Below are 23743 nucleotides of genomic sequence, written 5' to 3' on the forward strand. Positions count from 1 at the left end.
TCGTCATCTCCTTATGCCATAGTTTGTACATCTCATTTGTCAGTAGAAACCACATTTGTTTAAGCAAGTCAGCCATATCAGATATCTATTTTTTAAAGACAGTAAATAAGACTGAATTAACTGATTTGCTGCTAGACAAGACTCCGCTGAAAGCCAGGTGTAGTGATGGTAAGGATTCACTCCATGATGCTGAAAAGAAAGCTCTGCTGTTGGGACAGCTTTATGTAGGCCCTAACAGTTTGTGTGCACCGTTTGTCACCGTTATAGTGCAATGAATGCATTGTTTAGTGTTGTGTTGTGTAGTGGCTTTGTTGGCATGCATCAACAACGAAACATTTGGGGAGTTTGCTTCACCAAGATTGACATGCTAAAATCACCACTGGTATTCAGGAAAGTCAGAGGGAGAAAGAGAGCCATGACACAAACATTCCATAGGATGCTGTATTATGGTCCTTGTCATCAACAGATCTGCGTTCAAATACTATTTGAAGTCATTCACTGTATCTGTAATTGATTTAGGTTGCCTGTTGAAATGGAACCAATAGAAAAGTCTCAAAAGTGCAAATCCCTCATACCTTGCACTCCAGGCTCAAAGTATTGGAAAGATTTCAACCCAGGTTTGGTCATCAACAGCCTATAGAAATGTAATGTATAAAGCTGCCTCAATTCTCTACTCACAACAGAACAAATATTTTTTAAGTTCTATACAATATGTTTCTCTCTTTTGTACTCATTCTAATCAACACTTTGCCTCAAAGTGCTTTGCATTTGGAGTAATTAAGTTGATCATACCACAGATAGAACAATGAGACAGATATTTCACCAGATGTATAAATGTGAAGCATCCGATTGGCGTTTGCACTCTACCAAATACCAAATATGGTGATGAGAGGAATCCCAGTTTGCTCCCATTTGAAAAGACAGTCTCGAGTCTATCTTGGTTAGTTATAAAAGTCTTTGATAATACTGTGTACAATATTCTTTTTTTAGCATTCAACTCAATTTTTTTTTACAATTTAAATGTTTGCCCACACCCACTTTAGCAATGTCTCTCACAATTTCTGACTCTCATGCATGACAGAATATGACTATAATTTTTTGGGAGAGGAATCAAAAATCCCTCTCTCCCTTCCCAGTTTTGACCGTTCTGCCTGCCCTGACCCCTGACCCTGCCTGCCGTTCTATACCTTGCCCCACCTCACTGGATTATTGACCCCTGCCTGCTCTGACCAAGAGACTTCCTGCCGTTCTGGACCTTTTGTACCCTCTGGATTATTGACCCTTGCCTGCCCTGACCCTGAGTCTTCCTGCCGTTCTGGGCCTTTTGTACCCTCTCTGGATTACTGACCTCTGCCTGCCGTTGACCTGTCGTTTGCCTGCCCCTGTACTAGAAATAAACTTTTGTTTCATCGACACTGTCTGCATCTGGGTCATACCTGAAACCTGATAGTTGATTGTGAATACGGCTAGAAGAGACAGGTTAGGTTATACTCTTGTTCACATTAATTCAAAAAACAAAATCCCACGTTGAACTATGTATCTTTTTCAAATAAATATTTGAAAATATAGCATACCATATTAAGGTGAAATAAAACATCTATATAATGGTCAGTTTGTAGAGGAAAATGACATTTTAATTGATCAAAATGTTTTTCCTAAAATTATGCACCTTTCATGACACATAAAAAAAAGAGTAGACCTACATATGTTATGTATATTCCTTAGATAACCTCGGCAGCTGGTAATCAATGTCTTTTTACAGTTTAAATGTTGTTGTTTTTTGGATAATGTTGTACTCTTACATGGTCTGACCAGCAGAGATGTAAAGTTAAGGGATATTTTTATGATTTTATGATCTCCTCTGCACTAGTAGTGAACAACAAACAGATCACTGTGCTTTTCTGTTCCTTAACGCAGTAGTTCCCGAGTTCTCATAACATTTCATTCAAAGAGGTATTTGTCTTTGTAATTCATGGAAGCCGAAGACAAATGTCTATTTTCCTTCAAAGCTATTGAATTGGATCCATCCTCATTCAAATCCGCTGCTTCATCCAGAAAAGCAGTGATTGCCATGGTTGTGTAGTGGGTGGGACAAGCCACAGCTGTCTGTCACAAGTCTGTCAGGCATTTGCTGGATGAGGTTTCCACATAGATGCATCCCTGGTATCCTGAATGTGATTGGCCGCCCTGCAGGTCAATCCCCTGGCTCCGCTCTCTCTCGCTGTCGCCGGTCTGGAGTCGAGCCCCTCCTAATAGAGTGTCCCAAAGTAGACCACGGCTCCACAACTAAACACACACACACACACACACACACACATTCGCCCTCAGTGGTATTCACCCTCAATACTATTTTCTCTCAAAACTATTTGCCCTCAGTACTACTAGCCCTCAGTACTGTATCATCCTTGTGAGCTGTGTGTGTGTGTGTGTTTCTAACCTTAATGCTGATGTGTGCATCTGGGTGTCTCCTGTAGAAAATGGCCCTCATATTGAACTCTGGATTTCCATCCTCCTTGAACACTCGTGTTCTTATGGTGTCGTCTTCACAACAGATCACAGCATACACATCTGGTGCTACACAACACAGATACAGACACCATACATAGACAATTACTCTTGTGTTGTCAGACTTCGTCTCATATTCTTTGGAAAGATGGATATCGAGGTTTGTATACAATGAGACTTGATGTGTTTACTTTGATAATGTATGTTATGATAATGTTTAGCATGATAATGTTATGATAATACATGTCATAATAATCTGTTTCGATAATATGTCACAATTTATGGTATGATAATGTATGTTTATAATAATATGTCACGATAGTGTATTTTATGATCATTTATGTTTAATGTACTGTATGTTATGATAATGTATATCATGATAATGTATGTTATGATAATACATTTAATAATAATCTGTTTCGATAATATATGTCACAATAATCTATGTTATGATAATGTATGTTTATAATAATATATGTCACAATAATGTATTTTATGATCATTTATGTTTAATGTAATGCATGTTATGATAACGTATGTCATAATAATGTATGTTATGATAATGTATGTTGTGATAACGTTAATAATGCCCCAGTGAGGTAACACTACCTGTCTGTTTGGGCTGGCTGAGTCCGCAAGCTCGGCGCAGGTGGACGGTGGTCACGACACTGGACTGGGGGAGACAACACTGCCACACTGACAGAGCAGGCAACTCCTGTCTCAACTCACTATATATATATATATATATATATATATATATATATATATATATATATATAACGAGAGAGAATAAAAGTAGTAAAGAGGAAGAATGATAGACAGTAATATTATCAATCATTATATAGTGCTGACATGCTAAATGCACAGGGAATCTCACACACACTTGACATTACACCTTCTTTCCTAACATACGTTCCATTCCTTCATTCTTAACATTCACACCATTCCCCCTGACCTGAGTCTGAGGTGTGAATGTGAGAAGAGACGAAGCAGAAAGCGTCCGGTGGCCCTAGGTTGAAAGGTGGTGGGGAGGAGGGCGTAGCGGCCGGGGACCAGGGTCACTCGCAGGGCAACGCTACGGGAGTCCATGTACACAGAGCTTGCAGCCTGCTCCACCACACGCTGCACACGGCTTAGACGGTTCACCTCCACCTGTTAACAATGGAGGAGGGTGAATTAATATGCGGGTAAACGCACAGTAAATATGACATACGCACACACATATGTAGTTTATAAACTTTGTATCCATTGAACATGCCATACAAATAAAGGCATTTTAATTACATGAAGAGTACCTTGGTCCTCCTTTCTTTTTGATGACCAATTTACCCCTTTTACCAACGAGCCCCTTCTGTCTACCAAAATCTATATTGTGTACCTTAGCAATGCTTCCCTTCTTTCTTTTGTTTGGAGTTTTGCATATCTTTTACATTAGCTGCTAACGTGGCTATCATTAAGAACTACAAATGCCATGATGATCTGGACGAGACTGCCGAATCGAGGCAAAGGTAATAATTTCTGGATTAACTATCTAATGTTAGCTACGTGTACAGTACCGGTCAAACGTTTGGACACACCTACTCATTCAAGGGTTTTTCTTTATTTTTCCTATTTTCTACATTGTAGAATAATAGTGAAGACATCAAAACTATGAAATAACACATATGGAATCATGTAGTAACCAAAAAAGTGTGAGTGTGCAAATCTGTCATCAAGGCAAAGGGTGGCTACATTGAAGAATCTTAAATATAATATATATTTTGATTTGTTTTGCACTTTTTTGGTTACTACATAATTCCATGTTTTATTTCATAGTTATTTCACTATTATTCTACAATGTAGGAAATAGTAAAATAATGGAAAACCCTTGAATGAGTAGTGTGTTTGACTGATGCCTTAGTAAAAAATAAATTGGCAAAAAAAATTAAATTGACATTTCTGTGAACTGTCTTGTGCAAGTTTACAATACCTGTTAGCAAAGGTGTCAGCTAAAGATGACTTGCAGGAGCTTGCAGGGATTTGTTTTTCATGATGTCTACTGTCAAATCTACTCCTGCTCCCGGTCTCGGCGCATCACCTTTCTGTTTACTTCCCCTATATCTGTCACTCCCTTTGGATCTTTCCCCGGGCGTTACTGACTCTGTTTCTGTGTTTCCTGTCTGTACGCTATTCGTGTTTCTTGTTTCGTTCAATGTTCCATTATTTATTACATTCACTCCCTGTACTTGCTTCCCGAATGGAGGCAGCAAACAATGTACCAGGCCAGCTGTGGTTTACAACCTGATAGCAATATTTTTTGGACTATCAAGAAATGTATTGGTGAATTGTATTAATCATTCATTGAACTGCATCCATCTTTTCTGCCAACAATGCCTTAGTGTACGTCATGGAAGGTTGATTCAAATATAACCTATTTTTAAAACCTCTTATGAAGTTGGTTTTGTAGCATAAACTGGACATTTGATATTTGTTACTGATGTTATGATTGTCAGTTTGTTTAATATCTGCAAAGTAGTTAAAACGCTGTCAGTTACACTTTAAACTTTAGGTCACTGGTTACTTTGTGTGCTAAACATGAAATGTATTTTGCAATGGGAAGAAATAGTTGTACATTTCGATTGGGAAATTCTTAATGCTTAATGCTTTTCCAGTATTAGTAGCCATATTGTAAGTTCAACATTTGCAAAACACCCAGTTTTCATAAATAACTATCTCTCATAACTCTCCATATTTTTGTCCAAAAGGAAAAGGCTTGCTGTCGCACAAGGTCAGCAGCAACATTTAGTGACAGATACGGGGTCCGCATACTCCTGTAAAGCCCAGCTCCTTGGCTATCTAGCAAGCTTTGTTTGACCCCGATTGGTGCTTATTAGACAAAGTTACAGTCAATCAAGTGAAGACCACACGCGTCATTGGCGCTCCATGAAGGCGTCGCTCTCTGACCAAATTTGGTGTCCTATAGGATATACTACACTCCTAATGATTTAGTGAAGTCTGGTTACATTCTAGGATCTCTGAGGAATAAATACGAGCGTAATTTGACTGGTTGAAACAACGTTTAGGGTTATATTTTCACAGATTCCTTTCTATGCAAATTGAACGAGTGGAAATACAAAATCGATCGTGCACGCTATATGGACCTTTTTAGGATATGAATAAGGATTTTATCTAACAAAACGACACTTCATATTATCTCTGGGACCCTTTGGAAACCTAGACTGCACAGCCCAGTAGTACATTCTAAAATTGGGCAGGTTTAAGTCCCCTTGACCATAATCAAGGGTCAGTTTATCCAGGCCAACCCTAGGGGTTTTGCTGTCCCAGATAAACTGTCTGGTCAGCTTGTCGAGAGAGGAAAATAATGCTGCGGGCACAGGGATAGGGAGAGATTGAAACAAATATAGAAATCTGGGCAGGACTTTAATTTTAATTACATTGATTCTACCCAGTAGAGTGAGAGGTAAGTCCATCCATTTACAAAGGTCAACCTCCACCTTTTGCAACAAACTGGCCAGATTGAGTTTATAGAGGTTCTTCAGGTTACCGTTCACCATTATACCCAAATATGTAAAGCCATAGGCGACCATCTAAATGGAAACTTGTGCTTGATTGTATGGTGGTCAAAGACAGACAACGGTAAGATTTTGCTTTTATCAAAATGTACCTTATATCCAGAGAAAGAACTATAACACTGTAGTAGGATCTGCAAGTGAGAGAGGGATTGTTCTGGGTTCGTTAGAAATAAGATAAGGTCGTCCGCAAAGAGTGATAACTTGTGGGTATGGGGGCCCACCTCAAAGCCATGTATGTCAGGGCACGTTCTAATAGCCTCAGTCAACAGTTCGATGGTGTCATGACGTTGGCCTGGGGGTTAGGTTTATGACAGTCATAAATACCTCTTCCCCCTTTTCCCTCTCTCTACCCTACTAAGGTTACTTTTGCAAAACCCTTCGTTAACATAGAGTTTTGGGGAACATCAGAAGGTGGGGGGAGATGAACTATATTCTGGTAATGCGACCAATTGAACATATGCAGTGGTACTTAATGAATATGATGTCAGTTCGGTTTTCATCTGAGACATTCTCAATGATAAGATGATATAAACTCTACAGTGGAAAGTCTACACATCAGAGTTATTGGATTCACATGGAATTGTTGTTCAATTTAAATGTTTGAATATGAAATTATTTGTGATGGGATGAAATGTGATTTTAACTACTAAAATGAGAGATTTGGATTTTCATAAGATAGGGCTGCTCAATCAGTGGCCCGCCCTGTGAAGGGCTATAAAACTTTTCAAACACGCCCTCCTCTCCCTTCCTATATAAGCCCTTGACGACAATATAACTTTCTGTTCCGAGGATGTAGGACGACGGTCCGATGTCAGAATGGTTCAGATAAGAACTACAGAATGAAGCCAACATCAGTGGGAGCTTTGGTTGCGAATGGTATGAACTTTGAACTATTATTCACTACAGAAGTGATACGTCCTAGCCGTTGAGTTAGCAACCGCAGCTGCAAACGTAGGTTAGGAAGGAACAGACAGAGTATCCCGTCTACCACACAACGGCGTTACTACAATGTATTCAATTTACCAGCAGAGACATTCTTCAAAGAACACAGGACTCGGTTGGGCAACACGGCCTTCCATCTACCACCAACCTACCGAAGCGCAGCTCAGAGTAAATGTTTATTGCATTTTCCTTTTCCAAATAGATGGTAATTTAGAATGCATGAGATACTGTATTTACGATAGCACAGCTTCTCCCTTTGTTCCTCAGTCTTCTCGCTCTTTCACTCAAACCCAGCCCTTTTCCTTTGTGTAACAAGCTGTCATATCTGTTCCGCCCGCTAGGGATGTTTTCCTTTATGACGTAATTTGTAATCAAGTTATGATTTAATTATGTGTATGTGTAATTCTGTGTGATTAGTTAGGTATTTAGTAAATAAATGATTAAACCCAATTTTGTATTGCTGATTCAGATTGTTAGCCAGGGTTCGTGCAGATAACCAAGAATTTACAACTTTCAGATGAGACTGAATTAAGATGCCGATTGATATTGACTGCTATTGATGTAAAATATTACTAGGTCTTTAAGAGTTTATTCGGAAGATAACAGCTGTACAAATATTATTTTGTGGTGCCCGACTCTCTAGTTAAATACATTTTCATGATTAGCTCAATCAGGTGATATTAATTACGGAGAAATTCTTTTATAGAATAGCATGTCACATCACTTAATCCGGCATAACCAAAGACACGACAATGGCGAGGGCAAAGAGGTGGGGGATAATTAAGCAACCTTGTCTACTCCCCCCATAGAGAGGGAAAGAGGAGGAAGTAATCCCATTGGTAGCAATCCTAGCTTTAGAAGATTTGTAGAGTGATTTTATAAAACTTACAAACACGGTACCTAAACCAAACTTTTCCAAGACGCGAAAGAGGTATGGCCATTCAACCCTATCAAAGGCCTTTTCAGCGTCGAGGGAGACTGCGACACTAGGTATTTTGTTTTTGTTAGCAAGGTGAATTATATCAAAGAACCTTCTGAGATTATTGGAGGACAATCTATTAATTATGAAGCCAGTCTGATCCGGGTTGACCAACAGGGGAAGACATGACTCCACTCTCTTAGATAGCATCTTGGTGACCAGTTTACAATCTGTGTTCAGGAGAGAGATTGGTCTATAGGAGGCGCACTTTAGCGGGTTTTTCCCTTTCTTGTGAATTACAGTAATCACTGCTTGAGAGAAAGACTCTGGAGAGCAGTTGTCTTCCCTGGCTTTTTTAAGTACCTCCATAAGGTAGAGGATTAACAGCTCCCTAAATTATGTATAGAACTCTGGAGGGAAGCCATCCTCCCCAGGGGATTTATTAGAAGGTAAGGATTTAATGGCCTCCAACAATTCAGGAACTGAGAACTGTTCACTCAGGCGCTCTCTGTCTTCCTCTGACAGGCATGGGAGGTTGAGAGAGGAGAGAAAGGAGTTGATCTCTGATAGATCATCACTTGATTGGGAAGTGGAGAGGTCTTCGTATTATTTCTTAAAAGTGTCATTAATTTCAGTAGGGTCGAAAGATATCTCATTAGTAAGAGTTTCTATAGCATTAATTGTCCTCTACTTTCCTCTGCATTCAGTTGCCATGCCAATACTTTGTGTGCTTTCTCTCCAAGCTCGTAGTAATGCTGATTTGATTTAGTGATGGCCCTCTCAGCCTGATATGTGTTCAGAGTATTATATTTCAGTTTTTTATTTATCAAAAGCCTGTATAGATATTTACAGTGCCTTGCGAATGTATTCGGCCCCCTTGAACTTTGCGACCTTTTGCCACATTTCAGGCTTCAAACATAAAGATATAAAACTGTATTTTTTTGTGAAGAATCAACAACAAGTGGGACACAATCATGAAGTGAAACGACATTTATTGGATATTTCAAACTTTTTTAACAAATCAAAAACTGAAAAATTGGGCGTGCAAAATTATTCAGCCCCTTTACTTTCAGTGCAGCAAACTCTTTCCAGAAGTTCAGTGAGGATCTCTGAATGATCCAATGTTGACCTAAATGACTAATGATGATAAATACAATCCACCTGTGTGTAATCAAGTCAGCTGAACACACCATCCCCACTGTCAACCATGGTGGTGGCAGCATCATGGTTTGGGCCTGCTTTTCTTCAGCAGGGACAGGGAAGATGGTTAAAATTGATGGGAAGATGGATGGAGCCAAATACAGGACCATTCTGGAAGAAAACCTGATGGAGTCTGCAAAAGACCTGAGACTGGGACGGAGATTTGTCTTCCAACAAGACAATGATCCAAAACATAAAGCAAAATCTACAATGGAATGGTTAAAAAATAAACATATCCAGGTGTTAGAATGGCCAAGTCAAAGTCCAGACCTGAATCCAATCGAGAATCTGTGGAAAGAACTGAAAACTGCTGTTCACAAATGCTCTCCATCCAACCTCACTGAGCTCGAGCTGTTTTGCAAGGAGGAATGGGAAAAAATTTCAGTCTCTCGATGTGCAAAACTGATAGACATACCCCAAGCGACTTACAGCTGTAATCGCAGCAAAAGGTGGCGCTACAAAGTATTAACTAAAGGGGGCTGAATAATTTTGCACGCCCAATTTTTCAGGTTTTGATTTGTTAAAAAAGTTTGAAATATCCAATAAATGTCGTTCCACTTCATGATTGTGTCCCACTTGTTGTTGATTCTTCACAAAAAAATACAGTTTTATATCTTTATGTTTGAAGCCTGAAATGTGGCAAAAGGTCGCAAAGTTCAAGGGGGCCGAATACTTTCGCAAGGCACTGTATGTAATCTCTTATATATGTTCAACTTTAGTTTGAACACTGAAGTGACCTATGTGTCTCTTTAGGAAGGAAAAAACAACAAACATAGAAAAAAAAGAAAAAAAAACAGAAACCCCACCCGGGGTTGTCAGACTAAAACCACAATCCTAACAATCAAACATGAATACACTTGTAGAGATACGTTGTTGCTCGCTATCCATCTTGCGCTTACTAGCTAAACTTTGGCGTAAACTAAAACCTGCGAGCTCTCTAAGTTGAAAACAAACATTGTGAATAGACGTTTATGGCTGAATATCTACTGCCCACAGTAAGGGCTGCTTGAGTCTTTTTCAGGAGAGGAGAAACATAAATGGGGGGGAAAGCGGTGGGCCTAAGCCCACTAATTTGCTTCGCCCAGTGGATATTGACTAAACCAAAATATACTCTCCTGTAAATGTAATAGGACTCACCCCGGGGAAAAAACGGTTAGTTGAAAATGTACAAGTCAATTATAGTGACCGGATAGCGGGGTAAATGGATCCAAATTCCAAGAAGATATCAGCAGTTCAGTCCCAGGACAGCCCGGATAAGAGAAAACAAACAAACTGTATCTTATCCCCCAGAGAGACCATCCTGGTTCAGACCCGGTTCAGTTCTTTGAGAAAAGTGAACACTTCTCCCGGTGTGTTGAAGAGATGGCTTCGGCCTTTGTACTGAACTTTCATCTGCGCAGAGTGGATGAGGTAGCCGGTGAGGTTCTTCTCCTTCAGTGCTTTGGCGGCAGGTCTGAACTGCTTGCGACGTCTGGCGAGATCCGCGCTCATACCCGGGAAATGGCTGACCCTCTTGCCATCGATGGTGATGTACCCTTTGGCTCTTGCGAGTTTGCAGTATCTTCTCTCTGTCCTGGAAACGGAGGAACCTGATCAGGCCAGCTCGTGGGGGCTCATCTGGCCAGGGGTTTCGGGGGCTGATGTTCTCTGGGCACGTTCAATTTCCAACGGCTTGGTGAAGTTGATTATGCCTAGGACATCCGGGATCCAATGAGTGAAGAAACGGACTGGGTCATGGCCCTCGCTGTCCTCTTTCAATCCCACCACACAGATATTGCTACGTCTGCTCTGGTTCTCCATCTGATCTACCTTGTTTTTCAGGTAGGCATTGTCCTTCTACAGTTGTATCAGAACCTGGTCATGTCGAGTAATGGTATCTTCAACTGTGCTAATGCACAACTCAATCACAGTCGTTCTCAAAAGGAGATCATTCATGGAGGATTTCAGGTCGTCAATGGAAGAATGGAGTTCAGACGATTTCCTGTCAATTTTCAGAGAAAGACCTTTGTTACCATCCTGATTTCCCAGAGGGGAGTAGCAAGCCTATCGGCAGGCTCGCAAGAGGCCGAGAGCAACAGTCTGGAACTGTCGTCTGAGTTATGAGGGCTAATGCTAATCTTGCTAGCTGTAGCGTTATCGTTATCTTGGGAATCAACTACGTTTAGGTCGTCCTTCTTGCCTCTAGGCCGGAGGTCCAAGGCTCTTTGGGAAGGTAAGTACTTGACAATTTATCAGCCGATGTTAGAATATTGTTTCAACGTTGTTATTTTGGTAATAATGGAATAACTTTGAAGAGCTTGGTTTGTCAACGTCTGCTCAGCTCCGCGGCATCATGTGCGCCTCGATTTGGTACTGTTTGACATGTATGAAAGAGAACTCTTGGCCAACGTTTCTAAACGTTGTCAGGAGGTTTCAAAATGAATGTTTCAAAATAAATGTATTTGAAACCTATTCCAACATAGCCAATAGGTTGGGATTTGATACTGTTTGACACGTACGAGAAGGAACTCCTGGCCAACGTTTATGTTAACGTTTTCAGGAGGTTTCAAAATAAACATTTATAAATAAATGTATTTGAAACTTATTCCATACGCACTTCGTGGGTACAGCCATGTTTGTTTACTTCACCACAATCCCATAATGCTAGGTAACTTTCTTCTTCTATAACGTTACTTGTCAAAATTGACACATCTGTCACGACTCCCACCGAAGGGGGCTCCCCTGCCTGTTCGGGCGGCGCTCGGCGGTCGTCGTCGCAGGTCTACTAGCTGCCACCGATCCCCTTTTCCTTTTCTGTTTGTTATGTCTTATTGGTTGCACCTGTCTCTTATTTTGTTTTGATTCAGGACTATGTAAGCCTGTTAGGCCCGCCTGTTTTTGTGCGGGCTTGTTTTCTGTTAGTCGAGGTTGTTCCGTGTAGTGTTCCTGTCTGTTTGTGCCCTGTGTTGGGTTGGACAATTTTTTATTAATCGCCTGTTGTTCTGGGCGTTAAATTTGGAGGCCATAATAAAGTCCGGTGTCCGCATTATCCTCTACTCTCTGCTTGACTCCGCACCCACCACTCCAGGCTTTGTGACAGAGTCGCCGATAAACAGAAAGAGATCTATGTGCCCAAATGGTTTGAGAGAGCACGAGTTAACTGTGCCCCTCGAATAAATGTTATTAGTCCTGGGATGAGTTATAACACTCAAGTTACCTTGTTTCAGACGACAGCACCTGGAATAATGGAGAGAGACGGAAGCCCAAGATACAGAAGCCCAGGAGAGAGAAGGAGCACAAGCACAGATTTGACCTGAATGCTTTTTGACTAAAGAGGACATTTTGTAACTCCAGCGATTTGATTAAATGTGTCCAGTGGTTAAAAAAAAGGGAAATAGTAATAAAATAGTAAAGTAGTACTTTACTAAAAGTAGTAAAAATACAGACACCTATTACCAACGTTTGGCTGGTCATTAAAGCTTAAAAGAGAACTAATAGCCAATGTTGTAAATGACACTAATGCCAATGTTTACCAAACGTTGATGACACCTATGACAAATGTTTACAAAACATAATCTGTCCCCCTACACTTTAACCAAAACTGAACGTTTATCTGAATGCATTCAGAATGTTTAGACAACCAATCCAACACCGAAAAAAAAACTTTATGAAACCAATTTTTTCTACCTGGGATACGACTTATCAATTACGCAGTACAATTAGAGAAATCATGCACAAAGTAGTCTACACAATCGCAAAGCACGTGAAATATATTCACATGCCCGCCGCACACATAGTCTAGATCCAGGGGAATATCATCTGCAGGCAGAAAGAGTGTGCAGTTCTCAACTGGTTTTGGCATGTAGTAGCTCACAAAGAATGATAGCGGGTAGGGTAGGAAAGACATTTCAATTTATGATATCTACCAATGGGTATACAAACCAGGTATTGAAAAAGTTTAATCCGAAGTCTTGGTTAGTAGACTATTTGTAATGCGCAATTGTCATGATGTGCTGTTAGCATCAGGGGCGTAGACATGGATGGGCCTGGGTGGACCCAGGCCCATCCAATCAGATGTGGTTTAACCACTGTTGTGGACTTAGACCATCAAATGTTGTCTTTGTTCTATACAAAAAAAATGTAATTTTGAGAGTGAAAATCTGAAAAAGATATAGGACAACTCATTGAAAAACATAGGAAAACATTTTTTTTTCACACGAGGTGCCTTTCTTACGCTGGGCAGGCCTTTAGGAACTTTTGTCAAAATTAGAGTATACCCACTTCTCCAGGCACCACTAACACCACTGCATAGGGCAGATGGAAAGACAGGAGTCACACACAGCATGATGTTAAAAGATAAGCAGTCCATAAACTCGGACATACGAAGCCAGTAAATCCCAATAAGAATACAAAAGCACAATCATTAAGCATTTATCAATCGAAATGTACAACTATTACTTCCCATTGCAAAATACATTTCATGTTTAGCACACAAAGTAACCAGTGACCTAAAGTTTAAAGTGTAACTGACAGCGTTTTAACTACTTTGCAGATATTAAACAAACTAACAATCGTAACATCAGTAACAGATATCAAATTCCCAGTTTATGCTACAAAACCAACTTCATAAGAGGTTTTAAAAATAGGTTATATTTGAATCAACCTTCTATGACATACACTAAGGCATTGTTGGCAGAAAAAATGGATGCAGTTCAATGAATGATTAATACAATTCACCAATACATTTCTTGATAGTCCAAAAAATATTGCTATCAGGTTGTAAACCACAGCTGGCCTGGTACATTGTTTGCTGCCTCTATTCGGGATGCACTGTTTCAGTTGCAATGACAACATTTTCTGGACAAAAACAGACGAATGTAACCAAGGCTGGGAATGCTAAAAACACGGAGCCTAGCTAGCTAGCCAGGTGCTAGGAGGATGTCATGTCATGGAGTAGGTGAGTGACTGATTTGTACCCCTCGTTTCTTTTTTCAGTGGCTATACACAGCTAGAGATGCAGGTGTCATTTGGTTAGCCAGCAAGAACTTGAACTGTTATCCAGTTAACATATGTCTTGCGTTCGCAAATTCACTCTGGCTATCTACTCCAATTTCAGAGCACTCTCGTCTGAGTGTGCCATAGCGCAGAACAACTGAGGAATTTACAAATGAGCAAACTGAAAGTGTCAGTAAACGTAGGCAAAAAAAACGAATACTTAGTCAAGAATGCTCTAGTTGACATGTAAACATCCTATCCAGCTCTGCTACGGTGAGTAAAATGGTCAGTGAGGTTCTCTCATTTGTGTCTAGAAGTAACGTTAGCTAGCTAGCAAGCCAGCCAACTTTAGCCAGTTAGCTTGGATGCTTGGTTGGGACAAGCATCTATTGGCAGGCAAGCTACAGAAGGACTATGAGGCTACAATTCCCCATTGTTTATCAGTGCAATTTTGATGCCCAACTAGCTGAAAAAGTTTGAGAGAGTTTATCTAAAGATCCTTCATTAGATTTTAGCTCATCTTGCTCAAGCTAGCATTAGATGTTGATCATGTTGATGTGCAAAACTGATGGAGAGAGAGCCTATCTTTTCATGGTTGTTTGATCAATAGGATTGTAAAGTTTCCAAATGTAGGAGGACTTCCGTGGTGTTTACATATTTTCAGAAATCCATTCAGGTGTATTTTGTGGCTTTTGGCGAATGTGTTCTAATGATCTAAAGTTGCACTGTGCAACTGCCTGTAAACACACAGTCCAGTTCTAAGTGAATGATGGCAGGCCCGTGTGGCAAATGGATTGTCTGTATTAAAGCTTAATGTAGCTATGAATGGCTATAGCACACCCGTCTGTGTATACTCTGGTCCTGGACAAGACAGAGGTTTTTATTCGGTTTTATTAACGCCAATGTCTATTAATTGTTCAAATGCAAGGCCACTTTACCACTCTATATTACTATATTATTTTCACAAATGTCTTAGTATACTGTACGTAATTTCCAAACATTCTAATTTATGAAAAATTGAAAATGGCCATATTTAATTGGTTGCTTGTCAGATTTTTTTTTTTAAACTTCTTGTTGAAACGTATTCTTGAAAAGGGAGAACCTATTCCTATTGTTTACTGTGAACACTGAGGCTGTACCCACTTTAAGGTCATTTTAACAGTGGTCAAGTAGGCTGTTGTGGCTATTTGATCGTAATGTAGGCCTACCAGAGTGGCCTACCATCCAAAACAAAAATGGAAATAGCTGTTCTATCGTTCAGCCCATAGTAGAAGCCAATGTGTGGTGTTCAATGTAGGCCTACATTCCATGAGACTTTTAAAGAAAACATGCAGGGCTTGACATGAACCTGTTTATCCACTTGTCCTTCAGACAAGGACGTGACTGAAAATGTTGTTGTGTTGTTTGATGCAAGAAACCACTTTACAAAATAAAATGCATCATTATTCCCATACCATTATTACAGAGAATCAGACAAATTATGTTACCCTTTGCCTATTGGCTACTTAGCTTATTCAAGCCTATCTCAAATTACGACACTGCCCCATTAAGACAAAAAAAGCTCTTACTTGACTTGCTTTTCAAAGATGTCTAGAAATGCAGAGGTTTTGTGCTCTTGTATGAAGCAATCAGGCTCCATTGCTGACTACAAAGGATCTATAACTGGGCTAATAACTCAGTACCTAGCAAAGGATATGAACAAATGTACAAATGTGCACATGTTGCTACATGTAGTTCTCGCTTTGATCTAAAAAGAAGCGCATCTACTCAGGACCGCTCATGCTGTAAAAACAGTCCAGTTCAATGTGAATGGCACAGATCCATATATGGCAATGGCCTTTGCATATATTTGCATATAGGCCTACTGAAGCTGTGATTGGTTATGGCACACCGGCCTGTGTAGAGTACGAGCCTGAGTCGTGCCTGTCAATGCAATAGAATCCTATTCTGATGCGTTGTGCCTACAACAAAATCTCTTCCATAATTCTTTTTGTATATTAAATCTTGCGCAGTTTGTTTTGTTTCGGTATGTTGCATTGATTTGATCACAATTCCCACAGTAAAGGGAAATATTGATAGTATTACCTAACAGGGAAGTTCAATCTCGTGCTTCTCTGCGCGGGCTAATCTTTCTTCTACATGGCACGCTTCCAGCTTAGAGGGAACATTGCCTGTGACTCACCCTCAGCACCTCAAAGCCGATGGGCAGATTCGCTCCTCCTCCATCCTTCCTCTTTATCCTCCTGTCCTCCTGCTGCAGACAGATCAACACCTCATCCTCCTTTCCCTGCACCTCAAACATGAACTGTAGTGGGAGAGGTGGGATAAGATATAGAAGGGGGGGGGGGGCAGAAGGGAGGCAGAGCGTCCCTAGAATAGCAGTAACACTAATATAGCTTAGTGTCAGCCATGTTGTTTTTAGCTTAGCAATGTTGTTTCCTAACTGCACCCCTCTGAATAGGCTTTCACAGGTCTATTTCTACACCATTAAGATTGCAGCAGTTGCCAAAATAGTACATGTTGAGTCCTTACAGTTATAGCAACACAAATTATTTACATGCTTGAGGTATAAGCATACTATATAATGAGATACTATACTATCATACTGAGTGTAGTTCTCTGAACATAAATAATATGTTTATCACTACCGTCAGAATGTAACTACTGGTCATTACCAAACAGACTCTGAGTGGACTGAACCTTGCCCTGGAACCATTTAACCAGTTGCTATGGGCATAAACCTAGCTATAGTGTAGGCTCACCTGGTTGTTGTGTAGAAATATATAGGGTAAACTCACCTGGGGGTTGTGTAGAAAGGTGTCTTTGTGGTTGATGCATCCTCCACACCTACTCCTCTTATCCATGTGTTTATCCCACCATCCATCCACCTCTCCCTCCTTCTTCACACTCTCCTCCTTCCTCTTTGTCTTCTTCTCCCCCCCCCTCTTCGCTACAGCCACCTTCTCTCTCCCTCCACCGCCTCCTCCTTCTCCTCCTCCACCTCTCCGTCTCTTCCCCAATCTTGCCTCCTTCCGGTCCCCTCGCGGAGTCTGGTTCACCTCCCCAGGCTTGGCTGTGTTCTTCCCGAGGTTGGATGCCTGGCGGCCTGGGAGGAGGGTGGCGGGGGTTGCTCCGGTAGTATTGGGGGATGGGACCCACTCCCCATGGCAGCGAACCTCTCTCCAGTGGGTGTTGGGCCACAGCAGGGCTCGTTCTACCAGACGACACACCACCACATCTGTGAAGTAGCGGCAGAAATCCTCAAACTCCATCCTGAGAGAAGGGGAGGTGAAAAAGTATCTTTTTAGTTTTTCAACAGGAATTGTAGTGTATTTGTAGTGACTTGTTTAATGATTTGAGCATTGTTTTCTGTCAAAAGAGTGATGCTTATTTTACTATATGTCTTTACCAGAACTCTCCCACATCTCTGACAATGAGGCCCATCTTCTCCCTCTCATCACGACCAACCTGCTTCCACTGCTGAGACCTGAAGGGGGCGCAAAGGAGCTCTATGTCAATGAACCAAATAGACAAAACCTTGTTTCTAGTCCGTTCTTGATTTTTGACATTACCCAAAAGGGACAACCCTTGGCATATAGCTCTTTGTTGAATGTACCGTATCATGATAGACTAGAACAGCAGTAACCGTTCCCCCTCACCCCTGACTCCAGGGCCCGGTAAAGTCGGCTGTACCCCAGGGGTTCCTCATGCGCACCATGCCGAGACGGGACGTCCCGCTACAACGGCCAGTCAGCAGTGACCGCTTCCCCAGACGCACCTTCCTCACCGCGGTGATACCGTAGGCATGGCCCCGCACCAGACCACAGTCTAGCACCGACTCTACTCTCTCTCCCTCCGCTGGCTGTAGAGAGAGTGAGAGAGAGACTCAATACAGATACGCTAATACCAATACACACCACAGGCACTCGATGAAGGCAACCCTGATGTGTATAATTGGAATCTTGCAGTATACTACAACTACACAATGAACAATACAGATCATTAATCAATAGAGGCATGTGTCTGGAGTGAAAGGACAGAAAGAGGCGTGACAGGATAGATAGCATTCAGTGCCATTCTAACGCATTCTGTACTACAGTAAATGTAAGCGTTAGCATTGTTAATGCTGGACTGTGCCCAACACAGCCACTGTGTAGCCACCTGTCTCTCTATAACCCGCTACTGTACAGTAGGTAGAGGTGATCTCTCTGGTAGGACAACATTCATAGAAGCTCTCTGGCCCAATCCCAAACCATTCATTACCACCCTGAATGCACACGTTCATATCACATCTAGGGCAGGTGGGCACAAGCCTAGATTTTGAGGCCTCAGTACTAATTCACTGATCTAAGGTCAATTGAAAATCTTCCCCACACATGGTTACTGTTACGCTGTGGAGAGAAGGGTAAGCTGATCCTAGGACTGTGGTTATGCAGGGAAAAGTGTATTGGTCACTAACCCGTATGGAGCAGGTGATGAGGGCTTTGCATCCGTGGGCCTTGGCCAGGGTCTGGAACAGCGCCCTCCTCTGGTCGGGGTGCAGGGTGAGGGCCTCCCTGTCCAGGCATAGGGGCTCCGACACCCCACCTGTGAAGTCTATGAGGGCCTCCGCCGTGTTACCGCCTTCTAATGCCTCATAGCAGCCATTCAACCTGGGGAAGAGGAAGAGGGGAGGAAAGGGTTGGAAGACTGAAGAAATGTTAAATGGGTGAGGATAAGGAAAGAATGTTGACTAGCTACTGGTTTATTTTGTCAAGTGTGGTCACTGTGGTGTACAGTACACTGTGTGGTGTACACTGTGGTGAATACTGTGTGGTGGATACTGTGTAGTGTACACTGTGTGGTGTACACTGTGTGGTGTACACTGTGTGGTGGATACTGTGTAGTGTATACTGTGTAGTGTATACTGTGTAGTGTATACTGTGTTGGATACTGTATTCATTATATCTAAAATTACTCTGTGCAATTGGGACAATAAATGAATACTGATTGAGTGATTAACAAGCCTCCTCCTAGCCAACCTGAAATCTAATCTCTCAGCTGTGTCTTGGCTTTAGTACAGTGTAATGTCTCACTTGGCGTAGGCCTTCTCCAGCAGGCTGCTCCAGAACTCCCGTGGCGTGGCTGAGCGGCAGAAGAGCAGCGTTCCGTCCTCGCTGACCGGAAGGAGGTCGTCCACCACCACGTCTGTCCAGCGGCCAAGCCGCCAGAAGCGGAAGTGGAAGATTCCGGCGTACAGGTCTGGACGCTTGGGCTTCCACTCCTGTTCCACGTGATCAGGAATCACCTGGTGGTTTAGACCAATCAAATTGAACAAGGGTTTTGGGGTACTTGAATGTGTTAGTACAGAGGCGGCCAGCTTCCTGGTCGTTCAGAGCTACAGAGTGTGCAGGCTTTTATTCCAGCCCAGCACTAACATGTCTGATTCAGCTATAAGAAACATATCGTTAAGACTTCTTCAGTGAAATGAAAATGAAATCAGTGACCAGGAAGTAAATCACTGAGTGTGACCTATAGGGATTTGGCCTCTGCCCTTTGACCCCTCACCTTCTTCCACAGCGATGGCTCCGAGGCCAGACAGGAAGTGGCTGCCACCATCCAGCAGTTACCTAAGCTGCCTTGGTGCAGGTCCCATGTGCTGATCCTGTCCACAAAGAGATGAGGGTCCTTACACAGTTCCTGAGAGAGAGAGAGAGAGAGAGAGAGAGAGAGAGAGACAGAGAGAGAGAGAGACAGAGAGAGAGAGAGAGAGAGAGAGAGAGAATACAGATACACAATAACATGTTAACATATGCATACTCCAAGATCAGCAGTAAATTGGGTGCAAATTGGGTGCCTATTCAATGTAGTTTATCTTGACATGGTGTCAGTGTTTTTGTCAGGACAAGTGTCAATCCAGTCTATGCTCATAATCCTAAACCTAACCCGTACTCTTACCCTAACCCTAACCTTAAACCAAAAACCTAACCTTAACCCTAAACCTTAACATAGCTCCTAACCCGAAACCTAACCCTAGCTCCTAACCCTAGGTCCTAACCCTAACACTTAACGTAATTCTAACCCTAACACTAATTCTAACCTTAACCCTAAACCCCCTAGAAATAGCATTTGACCTTGTGGTGACTAACAAAATGTCCCCAGTTGGTCCAATTTTTGTTTGTTTCCTAATATTGTGGGGACTTCCAGTCCAATAGTTAAACACGATCACACACACACACAAACGCACTGCTACACACACACAGGTCACAACCTGTAAACATGTAACTCTAGAAAAGTTATGAACTCAATTTCCCCTTAGATGACATCATGTTCATGCTAAGTACTGTATGAAATATGATGCTGACCGGATTTTATAACAGTTATGATAGCTGAGGAAGGAAGTTCAGAGTGTCCAAGCGTCCTGTCCATGTGTGTGTTGTGTGTGTGTGGTGTACACGCGCATGAATGCTGGTGAGAGTGTGTGCAAGTGTGTGTGTGCGTTTGTGTGTATACAGGAGTCCAAGTGCGTATGTCTCACTGCAAAGTGAGGTGACAGATGTCATCCTATCATTCGACTCCTGTTGGATGCAGGCTTAAATTACCCCCCCCCCCCCCCCCCCACACACTCCAGTGAGCAAAGAGAATACCTGTGCAGTCCAGTATTCTATCGATTAATGCAATCAACAACAAAAATCTGACCTCCTATAGGAACATTTCGTTCCTCATATTGTTTTTGTTTTTTGTATATCTACTATGTATACTTAAGAAAGACTACAACCACAACCTGATGTCCAATAAACAGCCACCCTTGAAGCTACACCACTACACAGCCCTTCTCCACTCGTCATCACAAACACATGCTATTTAAATCATCAGGTGATGCTTTAATAAACACACACTGAAACCCTGGTCATATTCAGGTCCAAATCTGCAACACACGCCACACACGCTCCCGTTGGTGTTGGGTTACACTGCCCTGACGTCTCTGGTCTGTTAGAAAGGCTTTAATGAACTATATCTGGAATAAAACCTGCTGAGTGGACGACTAGAATTAGACTGGGGACTTAAACGGGTGCCTCCTGGGAAAGGGCACAAAGGCGAGTCCAGACGTTCTAAAGTGTGTGTGTGTGGTTGTAGAGGAAGAGAGAAAGCAAGTGATTGATTTTGATGAAAAATTATGTTCTGGTGCCGCTTCTCTCTCTTTTTTTTCCTTCTTTTTTTTGTGTGTTTTTTTGTTGTCTTTTTGTCTGTGTATGATTTTACCTCTGTTTTCCACTTCTATCTCTCACCCTCGTCCACTCTTTCACTGCCTCACTCCATCTCTCTCTCCCCCACCTTCCCCCTCCGTTCCATCCCCGATCCGCTCACCCGTGGTCTTTTCCATGTGAGTCCAGGGGGTGGGGCTCGTTTGTAGAAGAGTGACAGTGCGGATGGGGGAAAGAGGGGATCCTTGAATAGCTTTCCCCGCTGCAGACATGCCCTCTTCAGCTTGTGGTAACTCTGCCCCTGGAACCAACACACTCTCTCTGGCATACTGAGGGTGAGAGAGAAAACGAGGAGACCGGGATTGAGAGAGAAAAAGATGGGGATTGAGAGAGGAGAGGGGGGAACAGCGAAGAGAATGTCTGCTCATTTCAGTAGTTAGAACATGATGTTACAAAGTCCTCTCATTCTATTGGTGTCTATAGAGAAAGAATGGTTCCGTTATTAATTACACTTTGGATGGTGTATCAATACTCACCCAGTCACGACAAAGACACAGGTGCTCATCCTAACTCAGTTGCCAGAGAGGAAGGAAACCATTCAGGGATTTCACCATGAGGCCAAAATTGATTTTAAAACAGCTACAGAGTTGAATGGTAGTGATAGGAGATAACTGAATATGGATCAACAACATTGTAGTTACTCCACAATACTGCCATAAATGACAGAGTGGGGAGCCTGTACACAATAAAAAATATTCCAAAACATGCATCCTGTTCGCAATAAGGCACTAAAGTAATAGTGCAAAAAAAAAACTGAATGCAAAATGTTGTGTTTGAGGCAAATCCAACACATCACTGAGTACCACTCTTCATAGTTTCAAGCATGGTGGTGGCTGCATACTGTTATGGGTATCCTTGTCTTTGGCAAGGACTAGGGAGTGTTTCTTTAGGATAAAAATAAACAGAATAGAGCTAAGAACAGGCAAAATCCTAGAGGAAAACTTGGTTCAGTTTACTTTCCAACAGACGCTGGGAGACAAATGTATCTTTCAGCTGGACAATTACCTAAAACACATGCCCAAATATATTCTGGAGTTGCTTACGAAGATGACATTGAATGTTCCTGATTGGCCTGGTTACAGTTTTGACTTAATCTATGACAATATTTGAAAATGTCTGTCAAGCAATGATCAACAACCAACTTGACAGAGCTTGAAGAATTGTTTAAAGAATAATGGGCAAATATTGTGCAATTCAGTTGTGCAAAGCTCTTAGAAACTTACCCAGAAAGACTCATAGCTGTAATCGCTGCCAAAGGGGGTTGAATACTTATCTAATCAAGATATATTCGTTTTAATATTTTAAAAATGTGAGAATTTTTTTGCTCATGACAATTAATCCATATTAATCCCACTTTGTAAGACAAAAAATATGGAAAAAGTGAAATGGTGTGAATACTTTCTGAAGGCACTGTACATAGTATTCATAAAGTGTGGAGCTAGAAGGGTTAACGTTATGGTCGTAGGGGTCAGGGGACATGAGGCGAGGACACAGTTTAGGTCATTACACCTAGCTACTGCCAACGAGGCCCTGACACCAGCCAGCAGTGTGTGTGTGTGTGTGTGTGTTAGCCAGGTGCGATTCTGTGTCAGTGTTTATGCCAGAAGCCAGTGTGTAGGTGGCTGTGGGGTCTAGTGGTGCTGTATACCGACACACGCACAGACACACACATACACGCACACACACACACACACACACAGGCCAGCGTTAGTAAATTAAACCTCTTGCTTGCCGTTTCTGGCCACCATGTTAAGATAGGGTCTAGTTTCCTGAATTTCCGCCTGACTGGCGTGTCCAAAGTAAACTGTCTGTTACTCAGGCCCAGATATATGCATATAATTGGTAGTATTGGATAGAAAATACTTTGAAGTTTCTAAAACTGTTAAAGTAACGTCTGCGGCTATAACAGAATTGATATGGCAGGCGAAACTCCGAAGAAAAACCAACCTGAATGTTTTTTTTTTTTGAGGTTCCATGCTCTTACAATGGAAAGCTATGGGTCCTATGTAATTCCTGCTCCCAGAATGCAATTCCTATGGCTTCCACTACATGTCAACAGTCTTTATTCAAGGTTTCTAACTTTTTCTTGAAAAACTAGCAAGAATTTGGAGTTTTAGTGAAGACAGCACCGGAACAATATCAGTCTTTCGGAGCGCGAGGAAGAGGGCGCGCGCTTACTAGTTTTACTTTCCTATTGAACATACTATTTTCCGTATTAAATATTATAGTTTATTTACATTTTAGCGTACCTGAGGATTAAATAGAAACGTTGTTTGACTTGTTTGGATGATGTTTAGTGGTAGCTTTTTGGACTCCATTGTCTGCATGTTGAACGAGTGGATTACTGAAAACGATGGTGCCAACTAAACTGACTTTTTGGGATATAA

The 23743-nt window shown here is 41.8% G+C and overlaps 1 protein-coding gene across 1 annotated transcript; it reads right to left on the reverse strand.

The window, feature by feature from the left end:
- Positions 1 to 19: 19 nt before the first annotated feature.
- LOC110500582 (calpain-5) lies at positions 20 to 21912 on the reverse strand. The gene is made up of 12 exons (XM_021577998.2): positions 21460 to 21912; positions 19660 to 19791; positions 19188 to 19399; positions 18572 to 18764; positions 17772 to 17974; positions 17522 to 17599; positions 16911 to 17385; positions 16295 to 16417; positions 3461 to 3657; positions 3115 to 3233; positions 2438 to 2574; positions 20 to 2286 (listed from the first exon to the last, which is right to left on the reverse strand). The coding sequence occupies exons 1-12, from the start codon at positions 21622 to 21624 to the stop codon at positions 2110 to 2112; spliced, it is 2211 nt and encodes a 736-aa protein (XP_021433673.2). The 5' UTR covers positions 21625 to 21912; the 3' UTR covers positions 20 to 2109.
- Positions 21913 to 23743: the final 1831 nt, after the last annotated feature.

The sequence above is a fragment of the Oncorhynchus mykiss genome, chromosome 21 (assembly GCF_013265735.2).
Source record: "Oncorhynchus mykiss isolate Arlee chromosome 21, USDA_OmykA_1.1, whole genome shotgun sequence".
Lineage (NCBI taxonomy): Eukaryota > Metazoa > Chordata > Actinopteri > Salmoniformes > Salmonidae > Oncorhynchus > Oncorhynchus mykiss.